This window comes from Lineus longissimus, chromosome 16 (assembly GCF_910592395.1).
Source record: "Lineus longissimus chromosome 16, tnLinLong1.2, whole genome shotgun sequence".
NCBI classification, from domain to species: domain Eukaryota; kingdom Metazoa; phylum Nemertea; class Pilidiophora; order Heteronemertea; family Lineidae; genus Lineus; species Lineus longissimus.
Genome location: NC_088323.1, coordinates 15,407,834 through 15,425,491, shown reverse-complemented (window position 1 = coordinate 15,425,491; position 17,658 = coordinate 15,407,834). Strand labels below are relative to the sequence as shown.

General features: G+C 41.1%; 2 protein-coding genes across 4 annotated transcripts; one reads left to right on the top strand and one right to left on the bottom strand.

Moving 5' to 3' along the window:
• Nucleotides 1–79: 79 nt before the first annotated feature.
• Nucleotides 80–5,258, top strand: LOC135500408 (INO80 complex subunit C-like). The gene is made up of 5 exons (XM_064791865.1): nucleotides 80–243; nucleotides 687–791; nucleotides 1,336–1,444; nucleotides 2,144–2,211; nucleotides 3,190–5,258. The coding sequence occupies exons 1-5, from the start codon at nucleotides 154–156 to the stop codon at nucleotides 3,319–3,321; spliced, it is 504 nt and encodes a 167-aa protein (XP_064647935.1). The 5' UTR covers nucleotides 80–153; the 3' UTR covers nucleotides 3,322–5,258.
• Nucleotides 5,259–6,282: 1,024 nt separating this feature from the next.
• Nucleotides 6,283–17,041, bottom strand: LOC135500107 (WW domain binding protein VOPP1-like). Of its 3 annotated transcripts, none has more exons than XR_010449402.1 (5): nucleotides 16,854–17,041; nucleotides 15,006–15,136; nucleotides 13,696–13,951; nucleotides 6,565–12,431; nucleotides 6,283–6,521 (listed from the first exon to the last, which is right to left on the bottom strand). XR_010449402.1 is itself a non-coding variant. In XM_064791317.1 (4 exons), exons 1-4 carry the CDS (start codon nucleotides 16,917–16,919, stop codon nucleotides 12,180–12,182), a joined length of 705 nt encoding a protein of 234 aa, XP_064647387.1. In that variant the 5' UTR covers nucleotides 16,920–17,041; the 3' UTR covers nucleotides 6,283–12,179. The 3 variants fall into 3 exon arrangements, 1 of the variants encoding a protein (XP_064647387.1); XR_010449401.1 differs by having other exon boundaries at nucleotides 6,283–6,744; nucleotides 6,809–12,431; XM_064791317.1 differs by having other exon boundaries at nucleotides 6,283–12,431.
• Between the last annotated feature and the right edge of the window lie 617 nt (nucleotides 17,042–17,658).

Genomic DNA, 17,658 nt, shown 5'->3' with positions numbered 1-17,658 from the left:
TAATAGCGAAACTGATCTTATTACAAAAATTAATGCTCCCTCATAATAGACTTTACCACCAGATGGCAACATTGTATTTCCGGAATTAAATTCGCACAAAAATCTAAATCTTCATTCATTTTGCACATTTTCATCCATTTCGCGTTGATAAAAATGTCGTCTACACCAAAAAGGAAACCGTCCAAAAGAACTGGAAGTCCTGGTGGAGGCTCTCAGTCGTCAAAAAAGAAGAAAAGTGCGACTGTAGGTGAAATTCTCCAACTCCCAAAATGAACAAGAGCAACTCATGGCGTATGAACTCCGCTGCCGTTTTGAAATTTCAGATTTTTACTTTGTGTTTCAGTACATGCATGTGATTGTTTTCACAGTATAGTCGAACAATGAGGTGGTGTAGGCCCTACTGTAAAAAAAAATAGTCACCCTTGGCCATCTGTCTTTTCCTATGGTGTTTGTGTCATCCCCGCAAGCGACAAGGCTTCATAGTAGAGGTGACGTCCTCTCAGTCCAGTCCAATCACATCATCTGATTCGAATTATGTCATTGCTTTCACTGCAGAACTAAAGTTTTAGTGTTGGCTTCAGTTAGTAAATAGTTCTAAATCTAAGCAGTGAAAGTTTTACCAGCTACCCAAGTTTTCATTGCGATACAAAGAAAAGGCAGCTCCTCACCTTTTTATTTCATTTCAGCCTTCTGGAGTCCCAGACCAAGATAGCCAGGATATCGGAAATGCTGCTGAAACAGTTGCCATGGAAACAGAGAAAATCCCCGTGTTCAAGGATGCAAAGTTTGTTGTAAGCAATCAGATTGAACTACAGTAAAACCTCTCTATTAGGGACACCCTCGGGACTGACAAGTGCTGTCCTTAATAGAGAGGTGTCCTGATAAGACGGGTCTAATTGAATGGAAACAACCACTTTGGGACCAAAACTAGTGACTTTAATAGAGAGGTTGTCCTTGATAGGGAGGTGTCCGCTAAGAGAGGTTCCACTGTATCTTCCAGATTTTCACCGCCTCTGTCTCTAAATCCGAACCCGGCCCTGTAGAGATTCCCTTGGCACGTATGTTCCCATCCTGAGGTTGAGGGTTGTTTCACTCCTACGTCATGTACAAAACCCTTGGGAAGTGGCTGTTCTGATTACTTGAAACACCCGTACATCGTTGTATAGAACAATAAAATAATTTTATACAAGTTCATCAAATATTTTACTCTCTGAAGATTTGGTTGAATATCTTATGCCTATTTCATGGTGAAATGCTGTTTTAAAGTATTTTTGAAATTGACAATACCTGCAGCAAGGCGGGCAGCATAACTGGTGTAATCCTTTTCAATTTCAGCATTCAACCAAAGGAGCTGCGGGTAACAAAAAGACAAGAGTTTGGAAAAACCTTAAGCAGATCGTAGCAGCGGATAGGCAGTTACCATGGCAACCAACAGATACACTTTGTAGGTATTTAACCCGATAAGAGACTGCGGACTATTTTTCGATGGGGAGAGCGGGTTTCTGACAATTGCCAGGTCATACTATAATTTGAGGCCTGTTGTCTGTCTGTCTGTCTTGTTCCAGTGCTCCGCAAAGGTCCTTACACACGTGAGGTCGACAAGCTAAGGTCAAAGTCAATGTCATACAGTCCAAAGTGAACGTAGGATCTTGTCCCACTTCCAGGCCAACTCTTTACCAAAATCAAATGGGAAGGTTCTCCGACTTTCCATTTACCAGTTACTGTTTGGACATAAGAGTGAATGGGAAGGTTCTCCCACTTTCCACTAACCACTTGCTGTTTGGACATCAGCATGAATGGGAAGGTTCTCCCACTTTCCACTAACCACTTGCTGTTTGGACATCAGCATGAATGGGAAGGTTCTCCCGCTTTCCACTAACCACTTGCTGTTTGGACATCAGCATGAATGGGAAGGTTCTCCCACTTTCCACTAACCACTTGCTGTTTGGACATCAGCATGAATTGGAAGGTTCTCCCGCTTTCCACTAACCACTCACTGTTTGAACATCAGAATGAATGGGAAGGTTCTCCCACTTTCCATTTACCAGTTACTGTTTGGATATCAGAAATGAGCAATTGTGTTGATTTGTTGTTTTGTTTCATTTTGCCTAGTCTCTTGAATAAATTCTGAATTCTATTCTAGATGGTAGCATTGAGGCACCACCCTCGTTTAAACCAGCCAAGAAGTATTCAGACATCACAGGATTACCTGTAAGTAAATTAAATCCTCATTCTTGGATATGGCCTCAGGTCAGTGGCGTAGTGGTAGGAGAGATATACCTTAAAGGGGTACACCATTCATAATTACTTGTGGTCAAGTTAAAGTGATACCATGATGTGATTTACAACTTTGCAAAAATACGTCCGTTTTTAATTGTTGATCACAAATGTAAAGCTCAAATTTTCCATTTTTGATTAGATTTATTATAAAATCGCTGAATGTAAACCACCGCGACCGCGAAAATGTTCATGTTGTGACGTCATCAACGAAAAACGGCATCGAAGCGAGCCTTCCGGGCGGGATTAAACCATCAATTTCTGGAAAATGTGCATTTCGATTCGAAAACCTTACCGATTTATGAGAAAGTGACGTTGTCATTTGTCAAAAACAGCTAAAACATTATATGGTGAAATTTGACACGAGTTACCTTTAAATAGAAATCCACTAATACACAATGCCGTAGTGGAGTTATCATGTGTACAAATTTATTGAAACTTTGTATTTATAGTATTTGTCTATCTGTCTACAGAAAGGCAGTGCTAAAATTTATATTTAGTATCTATTAACGCAATTGAAAATTTTCAAATTCAATTACAAATTCAAATTTTTTAACGAATGGCGTTAGCCTTTAAGTCAATCCCGCCTTGGCGAAGGAATGGTTCTTGGAGAAAATCACCTCCAAGTGCAGAACGAACGCTAGAGAGAGAGTCAGGAGGCTGTAGGTTCACCTCTCAGAAGGACAACTTTTCCATGGGAGGATCTTTGATTCTTTCTTGTCATTCAGTTCCCTATAGCCTCATTCGGGGCAATAACATAGTGCCATGATTGCATTATGTGTCATTGTGCATTGGCAATGAGGTCATGAGACAAGAATTATTGTCTGTCCTTAGGTACGTCATCACACTACACTGAAATATCAGCCATCAGAGTTAGTCTCATCTAGTACGTCTTCCGTTTTCCTTTTCTAGGCAAAATACACAGATCCGCAGACTAAACTACGTTACGCTACTCCAGATGAATACACCAGGATTCGGATGTTGCCTCAAGACATCGTTGCTGGTTTGTTGACGTTGAGGAAAGCTAACGCTCCAGTTCCTTGAGAAGCAGAATGCAGGAGGAGGAACTTCTCAACAGGTCTCGGGAAAAGTTGAGGTGCAACATCTATAGGCCTCGTGCTGCAAGACATTGTTGTTGGTTTATTGACGTTCAAGAAGGCTAACACTCCCGTTCCTTGAGCTGTAGAATAAAGGCTAATGTAACTTCTCAACAGGTCTCTGTAACCTTTAAAGGTGCATTTTAAATCTAGGCTCGGTCCGTGCCACAAGACATTGTTGTTGGTTTGTTGACGTTCAAAAAGGCTTACATTCCCGTTCCTTGAGCTGTAGAATAAAGGCTAATGTATCTCCTCAACAGATCTCTGTAAACTTTAAAGGTGCATTTTAAACCAGGCTCGGTCGGTGCCACAAGACATTGCTTGTGTTCCATTTCCCAGACAAGCAGAATATTCCTTGCAAGACTGCTCATGAGGTCTTGGTACAGGTTAAAGGTGCACATTAAAGTGATACTATGATGTGATTTACAACTTTGCGGAAACACGTCCGTTTTTAATTGTTGATCACAAATGTAAAGCTCAAATTTTCCATTTTTGATTAGATTTATTATAAAATCGCTGAATGTAAACTACCGCGACTGCGAAAATGTTCATGTTGTGACGTCGTCAACGAAAACGGCATCGAAGCGAGCTGTCCCGGCGGGATTAAACCATCAATTTCTAGAAAATGTGCTCCAATGTCTAGAAAATGTGCTCCAATGTAGCCCCATCGAGCTCGATGGGGCTAATCGGGGGCTAATTTAGACCCGTGTTCAACACAGGTTTTTTGATAGGTGGAATCTGAATAGACACGGCAATTGCAAGTTCTAAGATCCGGTGACAGATGGCGCGGTGTAGTTGCCTCGGTATTGCGCATGCGAAATTCCCCTCCAACCGGAAAGAAACACAGGAGAGCTCCCTACCTACAGCGCACTTGTCGCCGGGGCTATTAACCATTATCTAACACCACTGATAGGTGTAAGTGCTTCCCGGGTTTTTTGACACACGGCGAAGACATGGGTCTTGAAAAAACACGGGGTTTTATGATAGGTGGAACTGCGACTTATGTCACTAAACTAAAATGTAGATTTAAAAGTCAGGACTGAGGAATTCTTTATAACTACATTCATGTTTGCCGAGATCTGGCTAAACAATCTGAAAGTTTGAGTGAAGAAAGTTGGACTTAAAGGCCCAGAATTAATCCTACGACTGATGCTATTTCAAAATATTGAACAGGACACTGATGTCTTTCAAAAAGCATGATGTTCAGGCAGGTCTTAGTTTCCAAAGAAATAGTGTCAAAATCAGTTGGTTGGGGAATGATCTTGAAGGTTTTGTTCCACAACCAGGGAGAAAATATTTTGTCAACTGTCGCATTGAGCAACTTTTGTAAAAATATTTGACAGAAAACTGGAAATTCTAAGCTTTCTAGCTAAATGAAATGATGCATAGTCTTTATCAAAATGTTTTTGTCTTTGTTGAATGTAATAAGTACTGAAAGTGGTAGAAGGCATGTACCTTGGGATTTTAAGCCAGGTCTTCTATATCCTTAATTCTAGTGGTGAAACATTAACCCAAGCAGCCAACTTTATTTATGAAGCCTCTACATAGCTTTCCATCAAAACTAAAACTTCCATCGTGCCTGCTTCCATTCCACTGTTTCATCTTTTGTAATATACATGTACATATTTTATAACGCATTTATTTTGCTGTTAGTGTTATATGATTTCTCTGTAGACTCTAACGTTTTTTTGTTGTTTTTTTTGTTATCATTTGTACCGGTAGTCACATCACCTCCGCACGCTGATGGTCAGGGTACATTTCCTAAGACAGATCCCTGCCTGTTTTACTTTCCTCTGCATCTTCTCTCTATCCCGCACCAGTTTATTGTATTTTCTAAACCTATATGAATGTAGTATTCATCTGGCTCAATAAACTGCTTTGAATTTGAATTGAATTTGTAATAGATCCTCCCGGCATAAGGGACACTCAGCATCAAACTCATCTGCATGGATGTGCTGTCTGTTGAATCTCATTGACAGCAGATATTGATGTACATGTATTGTAATTGTCTTAAGCTCTCTATTTTCTGAACCGCTCTAATGTGTTTGGCAGTTGCAATGCTCTAAATGGCCTGCCATCGTACAGCCTCTACCAGGCAAGCTTCCAACATCCGTTTTCGTGGTGGGCATGCTTCTACTTTTTGTGTTGGTGTGTAAGACGAGACACTGGTACCTCAAACCAGAAAGCTCTTGGCAGATGAGCTCATCAGCTGTGGCAAGGGATTCATAGGCAAACTCAGAAACAGTACCTGGGCAGATTTCCAATCGCTCAGCCTTGACCAGCAGGGCGTTTAGAAAATCGAGAACTCCAAAAAACCAACCTGGCAAATGCTGGCTGATTGTGTAGTACCCCCAGGTATATGGCACGGCTTAACCCGCCGGCCATGAGGGAATTCCTTTATGCCCCAGTGGTTGGCGCGTTGGCCCCAGAGTGGAAGTTAAGCAACGTCGAGCGCGGTCAACCTTTGGATCGGTGACTGGTGCGTATAATACATCTGGCAGACCTTCCCACGCGATGCGAGCTTTGGATTTGTAGTTCGGTACTGAGACGCATGAAGCGCTAAGTAGGATCGCGGACGATCCATCTCTGTCCGAAGGGGGGAATGATATGTAGTACCCCCAGGTATATGGCACGGCTTAACCCGCCGACCATGAGGGAATTCCTTTATGGCCCAGTGGTTGGCGCGTTGGCCCCAGAGTGGAAGTTAAGCAACGTTGAGCGCGGTCAACCTTTGGATCGGTGACCGGCGCGTATAATACACTGATCAGCAGTGGACGGCCATGCTTCGAGGAGGAGGACTCTTCAACCACAAACTACGACCAAAGTCTGAAGCCTCCAGCTACCAGTAGCATCAAATCGGGAGGCGACGCATAATACGACGTTGGACAGCACAAACAAAAGACTAATATAAAATGGTTAGATGATCTTTATTTACAAGTAGAACATTACATAAATACGTGCACATTTGGTTACAAATATCAGAAATATATGTTCTCAATCAATAGTGATTTGCATCAGATTAAGATTTTACAAAAATAGTCTCTTTATAGACAAATTACAAATTAGCAGAGTTCATACATACATGTCCTACACACTCTTTATAACCTACAAGTCACTAGAGACAGCCTCTGGGTCAACAGAGTCAACCTCTAGGTCAAATAGAGGTAGCCTCAAGGCCAGCAGAGTCAACATCTAGGTCTCTAGGTCAATAGAGGTAGCCTCAAGGCCAGCAGAGTCAACCTCTGGTCTCTAGGTCAATAGAGGTAGCCTCAAGGCCAACAGAGGCAGCCTCTAGGTCAAATAGAGGTAGCCTCAAGGCCAGCAGAGTCAACCTCCCGGCCTCTGCAGCCTCTAGGTCAATAGAGGCAGCCTCAAGGCCAACAGAGGCAGCCTCTTGGTCAAATAGAGGCAGCCTCTTGGTCTAATAGAGGTACCCCAAGGCCTCTGAAGCCTCGAGACCGACCGAAGTCCTATGGAGGCTGGGAGAGTAAAACGTGTTAGGATCACCACTAACTTTGACAATTCCAGATTTGTCTATTTTGGATGATTTCTAAAATAGCTACGATTTAAGCAACACAGAATATGAGGCCCGTCTCCACGACAAAATGATTCATGTTAGTCTCAAAAGAGAGACAATCAATTAAAGACTGAAGTAGTCAAGTAGTCCCTGGTTCAACCCCCACAGGTGGAAATGGGTACCAGTCAGATATGCTCAGGTTGTAAGCCTGATTGAGCGGCCCATCTGAGTCCTACTGACATGTTTCGCAACAGACCTGGGGAAAGGTGTAATGTCAGGTGAAACCTCCACTCACTCTTAAACAATTGTCATCCGACAATAAAAAGGAAACGTAATTTCTTTAAATGATTGTGATCCATAATTGCGGTCACACTCCCCATACCTCCAATTACAATCCCATTCAAGTCCTTCACAGGTTTCCTCTACATCTCGTTATGTCACATATGAGTGTCACACAAGAGTGAGTCTAAAGGCTGGTTTACACATGCAACTTTTTAGGAGAAACACATAGAAACTAAGAGAAACTTGACTGACAGGCTATGTAATTTGAACCATGAAACCTAAAAGTTTCTTCGTGTAGCATGTGTGAACTGGTCAAGAAACATGAAGAAACATGATGAAACCCCTTTCTTGAAACCTTGTAAAACTAGGAGAAACATGAAACAATTTACGAACATGCTCGTAAATTCTGGACAGGCTTCATCAAGTTTCTACAAGTGTCAATTACATTTTAACTCTGTGGCCAATCAGACTGTGATAAAAAGTCATGTGATTTTTACTCCATATCCAAAATGGCAAAATGGCTAAAAGTGACAAGTCAAATGCATATGAGTGGACTTTTGTTTCATAGTGTTTCACTGTGTAAACGTCCAAGGTAAGGTTTCTCGATGTTTCATGTTTCTCAATGTTTCTCCATGTTTCATTGGAAAAAGTTGCAAGATTTGTGGAGGGCGGACCCGTCATCACCCAAGTCATTGGTCAATCAAAGTACTGTCAAAACTTGCTTCAGATTAGCTGATGCCTGCTTCAGACTTTTCTTTTAAAGACATGTAAATATTCAAACTATGTTTCTTCCAGTTGGTATCGGAGAACATTCAGTTGAAAACTAGCCTAGGTCATCTTTTGTCCAACGAAGTTTGATAGGAAGACTGGCCTTTAAATACACAACAGTGAGGAGGGAGATATCTCGAGTACAAGTATTAATAGTTTTATATAAAATCAATTGAAAGTGACACGTAGTTTAGAATCAATTATAAGACAGCTCTGTAGGAATTACAAATATACATCCTACAGAAATTTACTATCAATCATCAATGAGGTTGAATGAGGCAATCCTAAAAATGCTCTCACAAGCGTATAGTGCCTAGTGCCTTCGATTATTTCCGCCTTGCTATATATAAAAATCAACTTTCACCTCGATGTGCATGCCCAGTTTGGCTTAGCAGATGAATGCTCTCATAGCAGGCTCAAGTAACAGTCAAGAAGCATCAAAAAGTGTGACCAAACACTTGATCGGGGTGCATGAGCTGCCAAATTTACTCACTATTTGTCACATTGGCCACTTGAGTCCAAGCTCTTCCATTTCCAACCCTGATTTTATCAAAGAACTGAATTGCTATACACCAAAACTGATCTGTTGACATCGCAAAGCTGGCATTGCAGGATTGTTTGCCGACAACTTCTGCCGGCCATTTTATCCCAAGACACCCGTCCCTGCACCTGAAGCTCACTTCAGAAGACAAGGCACTAGTGCCAAAAAAGAATGCCGGAGTGCTGCCTTTGTAAAAACACTGCCCTAGTAAACGGAAGCCTTTTTAGTATTCCTGTACAAAACCAGCAGAGCCAGAAGCACTTCCGTGATACCCTTGAAGAGTTCTCCACAGGGTTTTCTCAATGTTGGCTCCTACCCTTGAATTCACGTTGTTTTGCCAGTGTGCAACACAAGGTAGGGTGGCCAGCAATTTAAGGTCGGGTGGCCCTATGGAAACCCTTTACAAAATTCTAGAGCAAGGTAGGGTGGCTCTACCAAGGTATGGTGGGCTGCCCTGGATAATTACCTTGTGGAGAACACTGCTTTCTTTTGGTCATTCTAAACATCGTCCACCAGGTTTAAAATCAGGTATAAAGTCATCAAAATAAAATTTAAGAGCCATAAATGTAATAAGTACACCATAAAACACATTTCCTGAAAATTTCATGACATTTGGGTGTAAGATCAGGGAGATGTTGTCTAAAATCACAAGGCTCCTGTAGTATTGGGAAGTCCCATCATTTCCTCCAAGTCAAATCCATCATGGCTGCCGACTGAGTGCAGGTGGGCGCTGGTACATTTTAGACAACAACTCGCTTATCTAGCCCACAAATGTCATGAAACGATCAGATAATGTGGAAAATGTCTTCCTTATTTCGTTTATGACCATTAGATTTTATTTTGATGACTTTAAATATGCTTTTGAACCTGGTGGATGCTGTTAAGTATGACCCCTTTCTTTGGTGCAAAGAAGCGCTATATTGATTGACAGTCAGGGAATGTTCTGACATCGAATATGAGCGACTTACAATTGTGTTTGTCACATGGAGAAATACCTCTGCCCACTATAAAGCAATTATTACAATATATATACCTGAGTTGGTGGATTAAAAACACTTTTGATATGTGAAGTGGCTTAGTGATTTTAGTCCCTACACAAGTTATCTCAGGGCTCTTAAAGGGGAACGCCATTCGTAATTGCTGGTGGTCCAGGAAAATAGAAATGCAGTTATACACAATGGTGAAGTACAGTTCATGCATATGACTTGCTGAAACTTGTTTTTTGAATATCTGTATAAATCTGTCAACTGCTGGCATTGCAGACATTTATATCCGGAACGTCTTACACAATTGGAAAGATTTAAATTCAATTCTAAGTTTCAAATTTTGAACGAACGGCATAGCCCTTTAAAAGTAGCCAGTAACAAAATCTTCTAGGTTACAGTATGTCATAGAATAGATTTAGAATTTAAAATCACTCACTCAGTTTCCATTTTGGAAGTTGTTCATCCCCATTTCTCTGCATGGACTATTCTAGTTAATGCATAATAGTGGACCATAATAATGATTGTGGGGGTGTAAGGTTAAAATTATTTTTGTTCAAGATTACCACTGGTTGCACAAACATCAGCCGAATATTTTGAATAATTTTATGTGAAGATTTTTCATTGTTCGTGGCAGCTTGAAAGTAGTACATATTCAAAAATAATTCAAATACAAATCAAATGAAAAAATAAATGTTGATGTCCAAAAATAGAATTTACTTTCCACAACAATGAACTTCAACACGAAGAAATCAGAAAAACTTAAAAGAACAGTGTTAACATGAATAAATTCCACCTCTTCGATCAAAACTGGAGACAAAAATCATTTCAATAGCACTAATGCCTGGATTTTTTAACAGAGTTGTCCATGTTTTTGAAAAAGAAATTCATGCACCATTTCTTTAAAATTTGTCATGCTACAATACTGGTTCTTGCATTCACCAAACAGGAAATGATCTGCCAAGGCACACTAAGTATCACAGTTAAGCTTAGCCATTGAATAGATATACAGGTACATAGAAATGAAGCACCCACTCCTAAAAGCCGAATCAATAAAGACTAGAATTGAACTTGAGAATAAATGAAATGGCCAGGGCCATTGTGCTCACCTCATGTGGAGGAAAGATGGATAAAGAGCATGGTATTGTGTCATGTAGTGTTAGGTTTGATGTAGATCCAAGCAATTACAATTTCCCCAAAATGGCCAATTTACAGTACATTCGACCTCTGTGACCTTGAAAAGTAGGTCAAATCAAAGAAGACCCGGGTGACACATTGAATGGTTGTTAGAATTAGATGTACCTATGATATAAAATTGGTGCCAATCGGGCAAGTCATTACTGGGAATAATGGCATTTTGAAGAATTTAGGATTTGGCCCCCTCCCTGGAGGCCAAACGGCAAATCAGATCGCACCAAACTTCGGTACCTGAGATCACCTGACCAAGGGGTACATGTGTACTTAATTTGTGATCAATAGTCATTGCAGTTAAGAAATGTGCCTGACGGCGAATTTACGCCATTTGACCTCTGTGACCTTGACAAGAAGGTCAAATTAAAAACCTGTGTGACATATACTGTATGGTGGTTAGATGTACCCATGATATCAAATTGGTGGCAATCGGGCAAGAAGTTAAGGAATAATCACATTTTTAAGGTTTTTGGATTTTGCCCCCTGGTGGTCAAGTGGTGAATCATATTGGACCAAACTTAGGTCCCTGAGATCACCTGACTAAGGGGTAAATGTGTACCAAATTTGGTATCAATAGTCATTGCAGTTTAGAAACGTGCCATCGTTACATCCTAACGGCCAATTTACACCATTTGACCTCTGTGACCTTGAAAAGGAGGTCAAATCAAAAACCCGGAGGATATATGATGCACCTTTGCTAGAAGTACCTACCATATTTTTTTCAAAATTTCCCAACTACTATTAAGGGAGATATTGCATATTTTCACTTTTATCGTTTGGCCCCCTGGTGGCCAAACCATGAAATGAATCGGACCGAAACTTGGTCTCCAAGGTGTCATTACATAAGGGTACATGTGTACCAAGTTTCAACTCAATAGCTCTAACAGTTACGAAACGTGCCCTGCTAACGGACGACGGACGACGACGACGACGACGACGACGGACGACACGGTATGGGATAAGCTCACCTCTGCTAAGAGGTGAGCTAAAAACCAAATCGGCCTAAATTTTACAACTAGAAATTTTCAAAGTCGAGTTAAATTTTTCAACAAGGAAGTTTGCCTTTGGTCTAGTCTAACATCAGTCTTTCAGTAAACACCAGTCACAACCTAGTTAGACGCTAGATAGCCAATTCGGAATTTGATAAGGAAATGGGATAAGTGGAGTTTTTAGAATCAGGTGCTTCAATTCTGGTTGAATGATACGAACTGCTCTATTTAAACATTTAACCCATCCCACCCCATGATTTGAAAGTCTGTAATCTTTCTAACACGCTTAGTAGAAGGCTCAATGGGCAAAGTTTACAATGTTCTGACAGTACCTGGAGGAAAACTTATCGACAACATCAGAGTACCGGGCCTTTAGTGTGAACCTAATATTGTCTCAAAGTCTTCTTAGTAATAATTTTCAATAATTTTCCTAAAATGTGGTTAGGGTGAAACATTTGCATATACACACTCCACCACCATCAAGATGACATGGATTAGAAACAACTCCCTGCTTGTAAAGTTAGGTCGCCACGGTTACTGTTGTGGGTAAGGAGTTGAATTCTGCTGGGGATACGGCGCTTGTCCTTGTGTAGGATACGGCGCAGCCTCTCCTGGAGTCTGGCTTGACGGCGCAGCGACGTACGGCGGTGGCCTAGCAGCACCACCATCTGGTCCGGTTTGATACGGCATAGCAGCAAATCCGGGTTGCGTGGGGTAGGGAGCTCTCATTTGACCATCGGGATGTGTTTTAGGAGGCTGGGGATATTGGTCGGGTTTGGAGATCACCTGCAAGTAACGTTTCAAAAGTATCGTTTAGTATTTAGATGTTATTATTATTATTATTAAAAACATTTTTATAGCGCTTAACGTTGTTAAAACTTCTAAGCGCTTTACAATTTATAATAAAACATAACATTAATACATGATAGAATAACAGTCATTACTAAAGAAAACCTGCAAAGGATTCAAAAGAATTTCTTAAAAATATGAGTTTTTTAGTGCAGTTTTAAAACGACCCAGGGTACTCTGGCCACGAACACTATTTGGAAGCTCATTCCATAGCTTTGGTCCCGCCACTGCGAATGCAGAGGAGCCTATCATATTTTATGCCGTGTGTTGTCACTTTCGTCAACATGGCCGGTAGACTCCCCTGCCGAGTCAAGTGACTACGTCATTACAAGGCCGTCAACACAAGACTGTGCTAGGGATACGCTGCATCACGATTTGTGGAGAAGATCACAGGTGTGTGAAGATAGCAGAATCGTAGCAACTGATCAGCTCCAGCTTCGAATTAGCCAATACACACCGACGCAATCAGAAAAACAATAGACCTATTAATCTTTCGTGTCCAGGGTTAAATACGTGTGTTTTCTGTGAGTTTTGTGTGACTGATCGCTTGCTATTGAACTGTTAATCAGATATCATTATGCACTGGTGCCACATTTTTGACCTCACACAGTAATGGAAGTCAGGACTGGCGAGAGAATATCCTAATTCCTACGGTCTGCTTGGAGAATGTACGGCCTCAAACACGGACAATGTCATTATACTTGGCGTGGCACGATTCACCACTCGATCAGGTTATCTAGTGGGCCATCTCTTTAATGTGGCAATATTTTGGCACAGGAAAAAAGTCAGTTGATCATCTCTCACATTTTATCTGTCACGTTTATTTGATTTTTATTTTTAACCAGGATTCTATGTCATTGCCATTTAGTTAGTTGTTGAGAGGTGCCAGTAAAAAGAATTAATATACATGTACCTGTATTAGGCCTACAAGTAACAGACACTTCTTAACCTGCATTGATACAGTATTTCTTAATTTGAAATGCAAATTGAGAGGCGATCAAAGTACAGTAGAACCTCTCTATTAAGGACACCCTCGGGACGGACAGCACTGTCCTTAATATTGAGGTGTCCTGATTAGAGAGGTCATATTGAATGGAAATGACCAATATGGGACCAATACTAGTGCCCTTAATAGACAGGTTGTCCCTAATAGAGAGGTGTCCGTAAAGGGAGGTTCCACTGTATGTGATAATTCACTCACCTCAGTATAAGCTGGCGGACCATTATACATTGCTGGAGGTTGGGCGATATTTTGTGGCACGCCAGGAGTACCGTACGAGGTGTTAGTGTAACCCCCTTGGAAATAGGGACCAGGTTGAGCACCAGCTGTCACAGGGACACCAGGTTGGATGGTCACACTTGTCGCGGCCGAGTTACGTTGTTGGAGCAGGATTCGACGGCGGCGCCAGTAGCCACATCCCCCGAAGCAGGATAGAAGAACAAAAATTATGATAAACCTGAAAAGTGCAAGATTAAAATTACCAGTTATCAAAGCAGCAATCGGTTTTGTAAGGAGCAAAAGTGAGCGCTTTTACCGGCCCCACATATGATGACGTCGTTTACGTACGAAAGAAATCAAATATGACAACGATTTGGACCTATACATGTATTTTGCAGTTGATTTTCATCACAAATGTCTAGAATCGACATTTATGTCACCCAGTAGTGGTGCCAGAAACTGAAATTATTGTGGACAATGAATTATTCATCAGCCTCAAGGATGCAATTTTTAGGTATCTATGTGTGAATGACATCTGGAAAACACAAGTCTGCATCTAAAATGCAACAAAAACTGGTTTTATCTCAATTTGCAGGCCTTTCAATTACGTGGAGACCTCTACACCCTGTATTTTTTTAGCCTATTTTGGGGGACATGTTTTTTTGCTTTTTAGCTTAATTTGGGGACATTTCATCGGGCCAATTTGCATGAACAGCGACGTCATAGATCAAAGTTAGTGACTGATATCACCACATACACCTGAAAAATCATAATTTTAGCTTAGGGTAAAACTATAAAATTAGGCCATTTGGATGAGATTTGGTTATGTTAGGGGTCAAAAAACGCTTCAGGGGGTATTATCAAAAAAAAATTTAAAAAAATAGACCTAATTTGGGGACATCCTGTACGGCTATATGGTGTAGGAATCATGTAATTAAGAGGCCTGATTTGTACCCGTAGCAAGACGTACCTGTCACACGCTTTGTCAGAGACCCTGGGGTAAAGGATCCCAAACAATAAAGTTAACTTAGTTAAAGCCGGCTGGACTATTGCCAATCAATAAAAAGGAATTAAAAATTTCATGTTCCTACTTGTTAATTATGCAGAAAAACAGGAGAGAAAGAATTTCTATTGCATTCATTTTTTAGTAACCTAATCAAATATCATATTGGGGTGTCCAAGGAGGACCCCTCACCTCAGCATTTTTTCGACTTAGCTTTTGCCCATAATGCATTGCTATATAACAAAAGTGCCTCTTGCCGCCTCCAAGAACTAGCCTATAATTTACTCACCAGAAATACCACATATTCCAGATGTTCCAAGTATAGTAATAATCATCATCGTCGTCGTCATAGCAACAGGAGTCGCCATCTAGACAACAGCTCTGACAGACGATCCCGCTGTCGCAAATTTCTGCATAGGTCTAAAACGAAGAAAGGAGACATGTGAAAACTCGACTAAAAATCATGTGAGTGTGAGATAAACTTTTTTTTCCTGAAAGCTGCTTACACAAATGGCCAATGACAGCTATACCCATCCAGCTGAGGTAGTGAACTTTTGTTAGATAGAGCCCTGCAGATGGCACCACGTCTCGCGTTCAGTACCTTTTCAAGGCCTGAGGGGATATAAAAATATCAATCAAGACCCCACCAAGTTCTGGCTTTTGGGTATGTCTCCTGGCCATCTTTTGTTCAGCCGAGGCATTGTTCCGGCCTATTTTGAGACAAACATGCGCGTTTGCTAGCATAAATAAAGCCTTATATGGGCGTGTGTGAAGTTTCTATTATGCCAATACGCCTCGCCGAGGAATTTCAACATACACTACACGCCCTTTTGATACTAGATTTTGTCATGTCATTAGGCACAGGCTTTCACTCAAGAACAGAGCTCTGGAACAACCCAGTCAGCCACAAAACTCCAGCAGGAGGCCCGTCGAATATCAACAAGAACTAGTTCAGTTCAGCGGCATCGCCCCCCTCCCTCGGCCCCCCTGCAACTTTACTTTGAGGATCATTAGCACTTTCCCTGTCGGCCTATGACTGGGAACCATGAATGGAGCAACTGCAGAATACCCGGGACACTCTGTGCTAAAGGGTCATCTTATTTTTCGTCCAGTGGCGACCAGTGGTGTCCAACGCGAAACAATAGGGTGTATATGGTTAAAAATGTTTTCAAGCTCCTAAAACACTTTCAAAAAACAAGATTTAGAAGTTTGGTGGAGTTTGCAAACCTAGTTTTTGAATAATCATCTCCAGAAAACGATCTTAGTATGCGTCCAGCAAAAGGACTGGACCCCATGTTTGTTTTAAACTTAAAGGGAACTGGAACCGCCAAGCCAGTTCGTATGACCTCGTTTTCATTTCCCGCATATCGAGTGATCAGAACGAGGCATGAATGAAACATGGCGCCTAGCTGTCAATCATTCAGTGACATCACTACTAGGGAATTTACTACGAAAATTCATGAATGAAAGATCGCATGACTCACGTGATTCTCACATGATTCTCAATAATAACAAATTGAACTGCGCATGCTCGGGCACTGGGGGCGGAGCTACAAATCTGAACTCGAATAGGAAGTTGGAAGTTTGACTTTCTCGGGCGGTGAAAGTCGAAAAGTTGAATAAATCGCTTGGCGATTCCAGTTCCCTTTAACTGGCGTTCCTTGGGTTTATAGAAAAAGCGGAATCGGGACCTGGCATCAGGATTCAGGTTGGCACATGGAGATGATGGATGATTAATAAAAAACTAGGTTTGCAAACTCTACTAAACTTCTAAATCTTGTTTATTGAAAGTGTTTTAGGAGCTTGAAAACATTTCTAACCATATACACCCTATTATTTCGCGTTGGATGCCACTGGTCGCAATTTTTAGGATGACCGGTGCTAGTAAATGATAGGAATGTGTACATAATGTACAGAGGGACAGAGTGTACATAATGTACAGAGCCACTACTGTCGCGGCTATTCTGTAGTTAGGCTACCATGCACACTTAGCAGCATTAGCCTTTGCAAAACCATCTTCCCTGTGACTGAATTGACCCCCACCACCAAAAGCAAATAATGAACAGGCGTCGCCGCACGGCTTGTTATTTTGCGCAACACTTCCTGTTTCAAAACGTAGGTAGGCCTAAATGTTTACCTTCGAAAAGAGACCCAGTAAAACGATCAAAAGCGTCACTAACGGACGACACATATTGCTTGCCATGATCTTTATGATTAGACCTATCTTCTAAAACAATTTTCAATACGGAAAAAAGCGAAAATCGGGTAAAAAACACGTCAAAATAACTCAGTTTCGCGAAACTGGGAATTTTCCTTTCTACAGTGCTGCCACCTAGCGGTTATGGCTCATTGACGTCAGCAGTGTGCGATAACAAAATGATGTAACGCAATCGAGTTCGTTATCGGTAGTTTAGTTCTGGCGGGAGATTTTAATAAATAACCCTAACCCTAATTAGGATGACGCAATTAGCTGCGTAAATAGAACATGTTTTTCTTTTTTCAGTCATTTTTTAGTCAAATTTTTCTAACCTATAGATTTTCCTTTTGTCTGAATCAGATGTAAAGTTGACCTGTTCATTGACACTTTCTTACTCCCTAACATTTGCCTAATTCCAAATGTCTACTGCTAACTATAGATATATTTATTTATTTATTTATCTATATACAATAGTATTTGCCAGTTTGAAGTTTCCTGACATTTGCCCGGCTGATCCAACGAGTAGTTTTCTACTTTACTTATTTGCCAGTTTACACTTTCCTCACATTTGCCGCCTGATCCAACGAGTAGTTTTCTGCTTTACTTATTTGCCAGTTTACAGTTTCCTTACATTTGCCGCCTGATCCAACGAGCAGTTTTCTACTTTACTTATTTGACAGTTTACAGTTCCTTACATTTGCCGCCTGATCCAACGTTTTCTACTTTACTTATTTGCCAGTTTACA

Coding starts and splice junctions, on each gene's coding strand:
- LOC135500408 (XM_064791865.1), top strand. CDS start 154: ATGTCGTCTACACCAAAAAGGAAACCGTCCAAAAGAACTGGAAGTCCT. Junction 244..686: donor AAAAGAAGAAAAGTGCGACT/GTAGGTGAAATT, acceptor ATTTCATTTCAG/CCTTCTGGAGTCCCAGACCA. Junction 792..1,335: donor TCAAGGATGCAAAGTTTGTT/GTAAGCAATCAG, acceptor TTTCAATTTCAG/CATTCAACCAAAGGAGCTGC.
- LOC135500107 (XM_064791317.1), bottom strand. CDS start 16,919: ATGGCAAGCAATATGTGTCGTCCGTTAGTGACGCTTTTGATCGTTTTA. Junction 13,952..15,005: donor TGGAATATGTGGTATTTCTG/GTGAGTAAATTA, acceptor TGCACTTTTCAG/GTTTATCATAATTTTTGTTC. Junction 12,432..13,695: donor GTCCGCCAGCTTATACTGAG/GTGAGTGAATTA, acceptor CGTTACTTGCAG/GTGATCTCCAAACCCGACCA.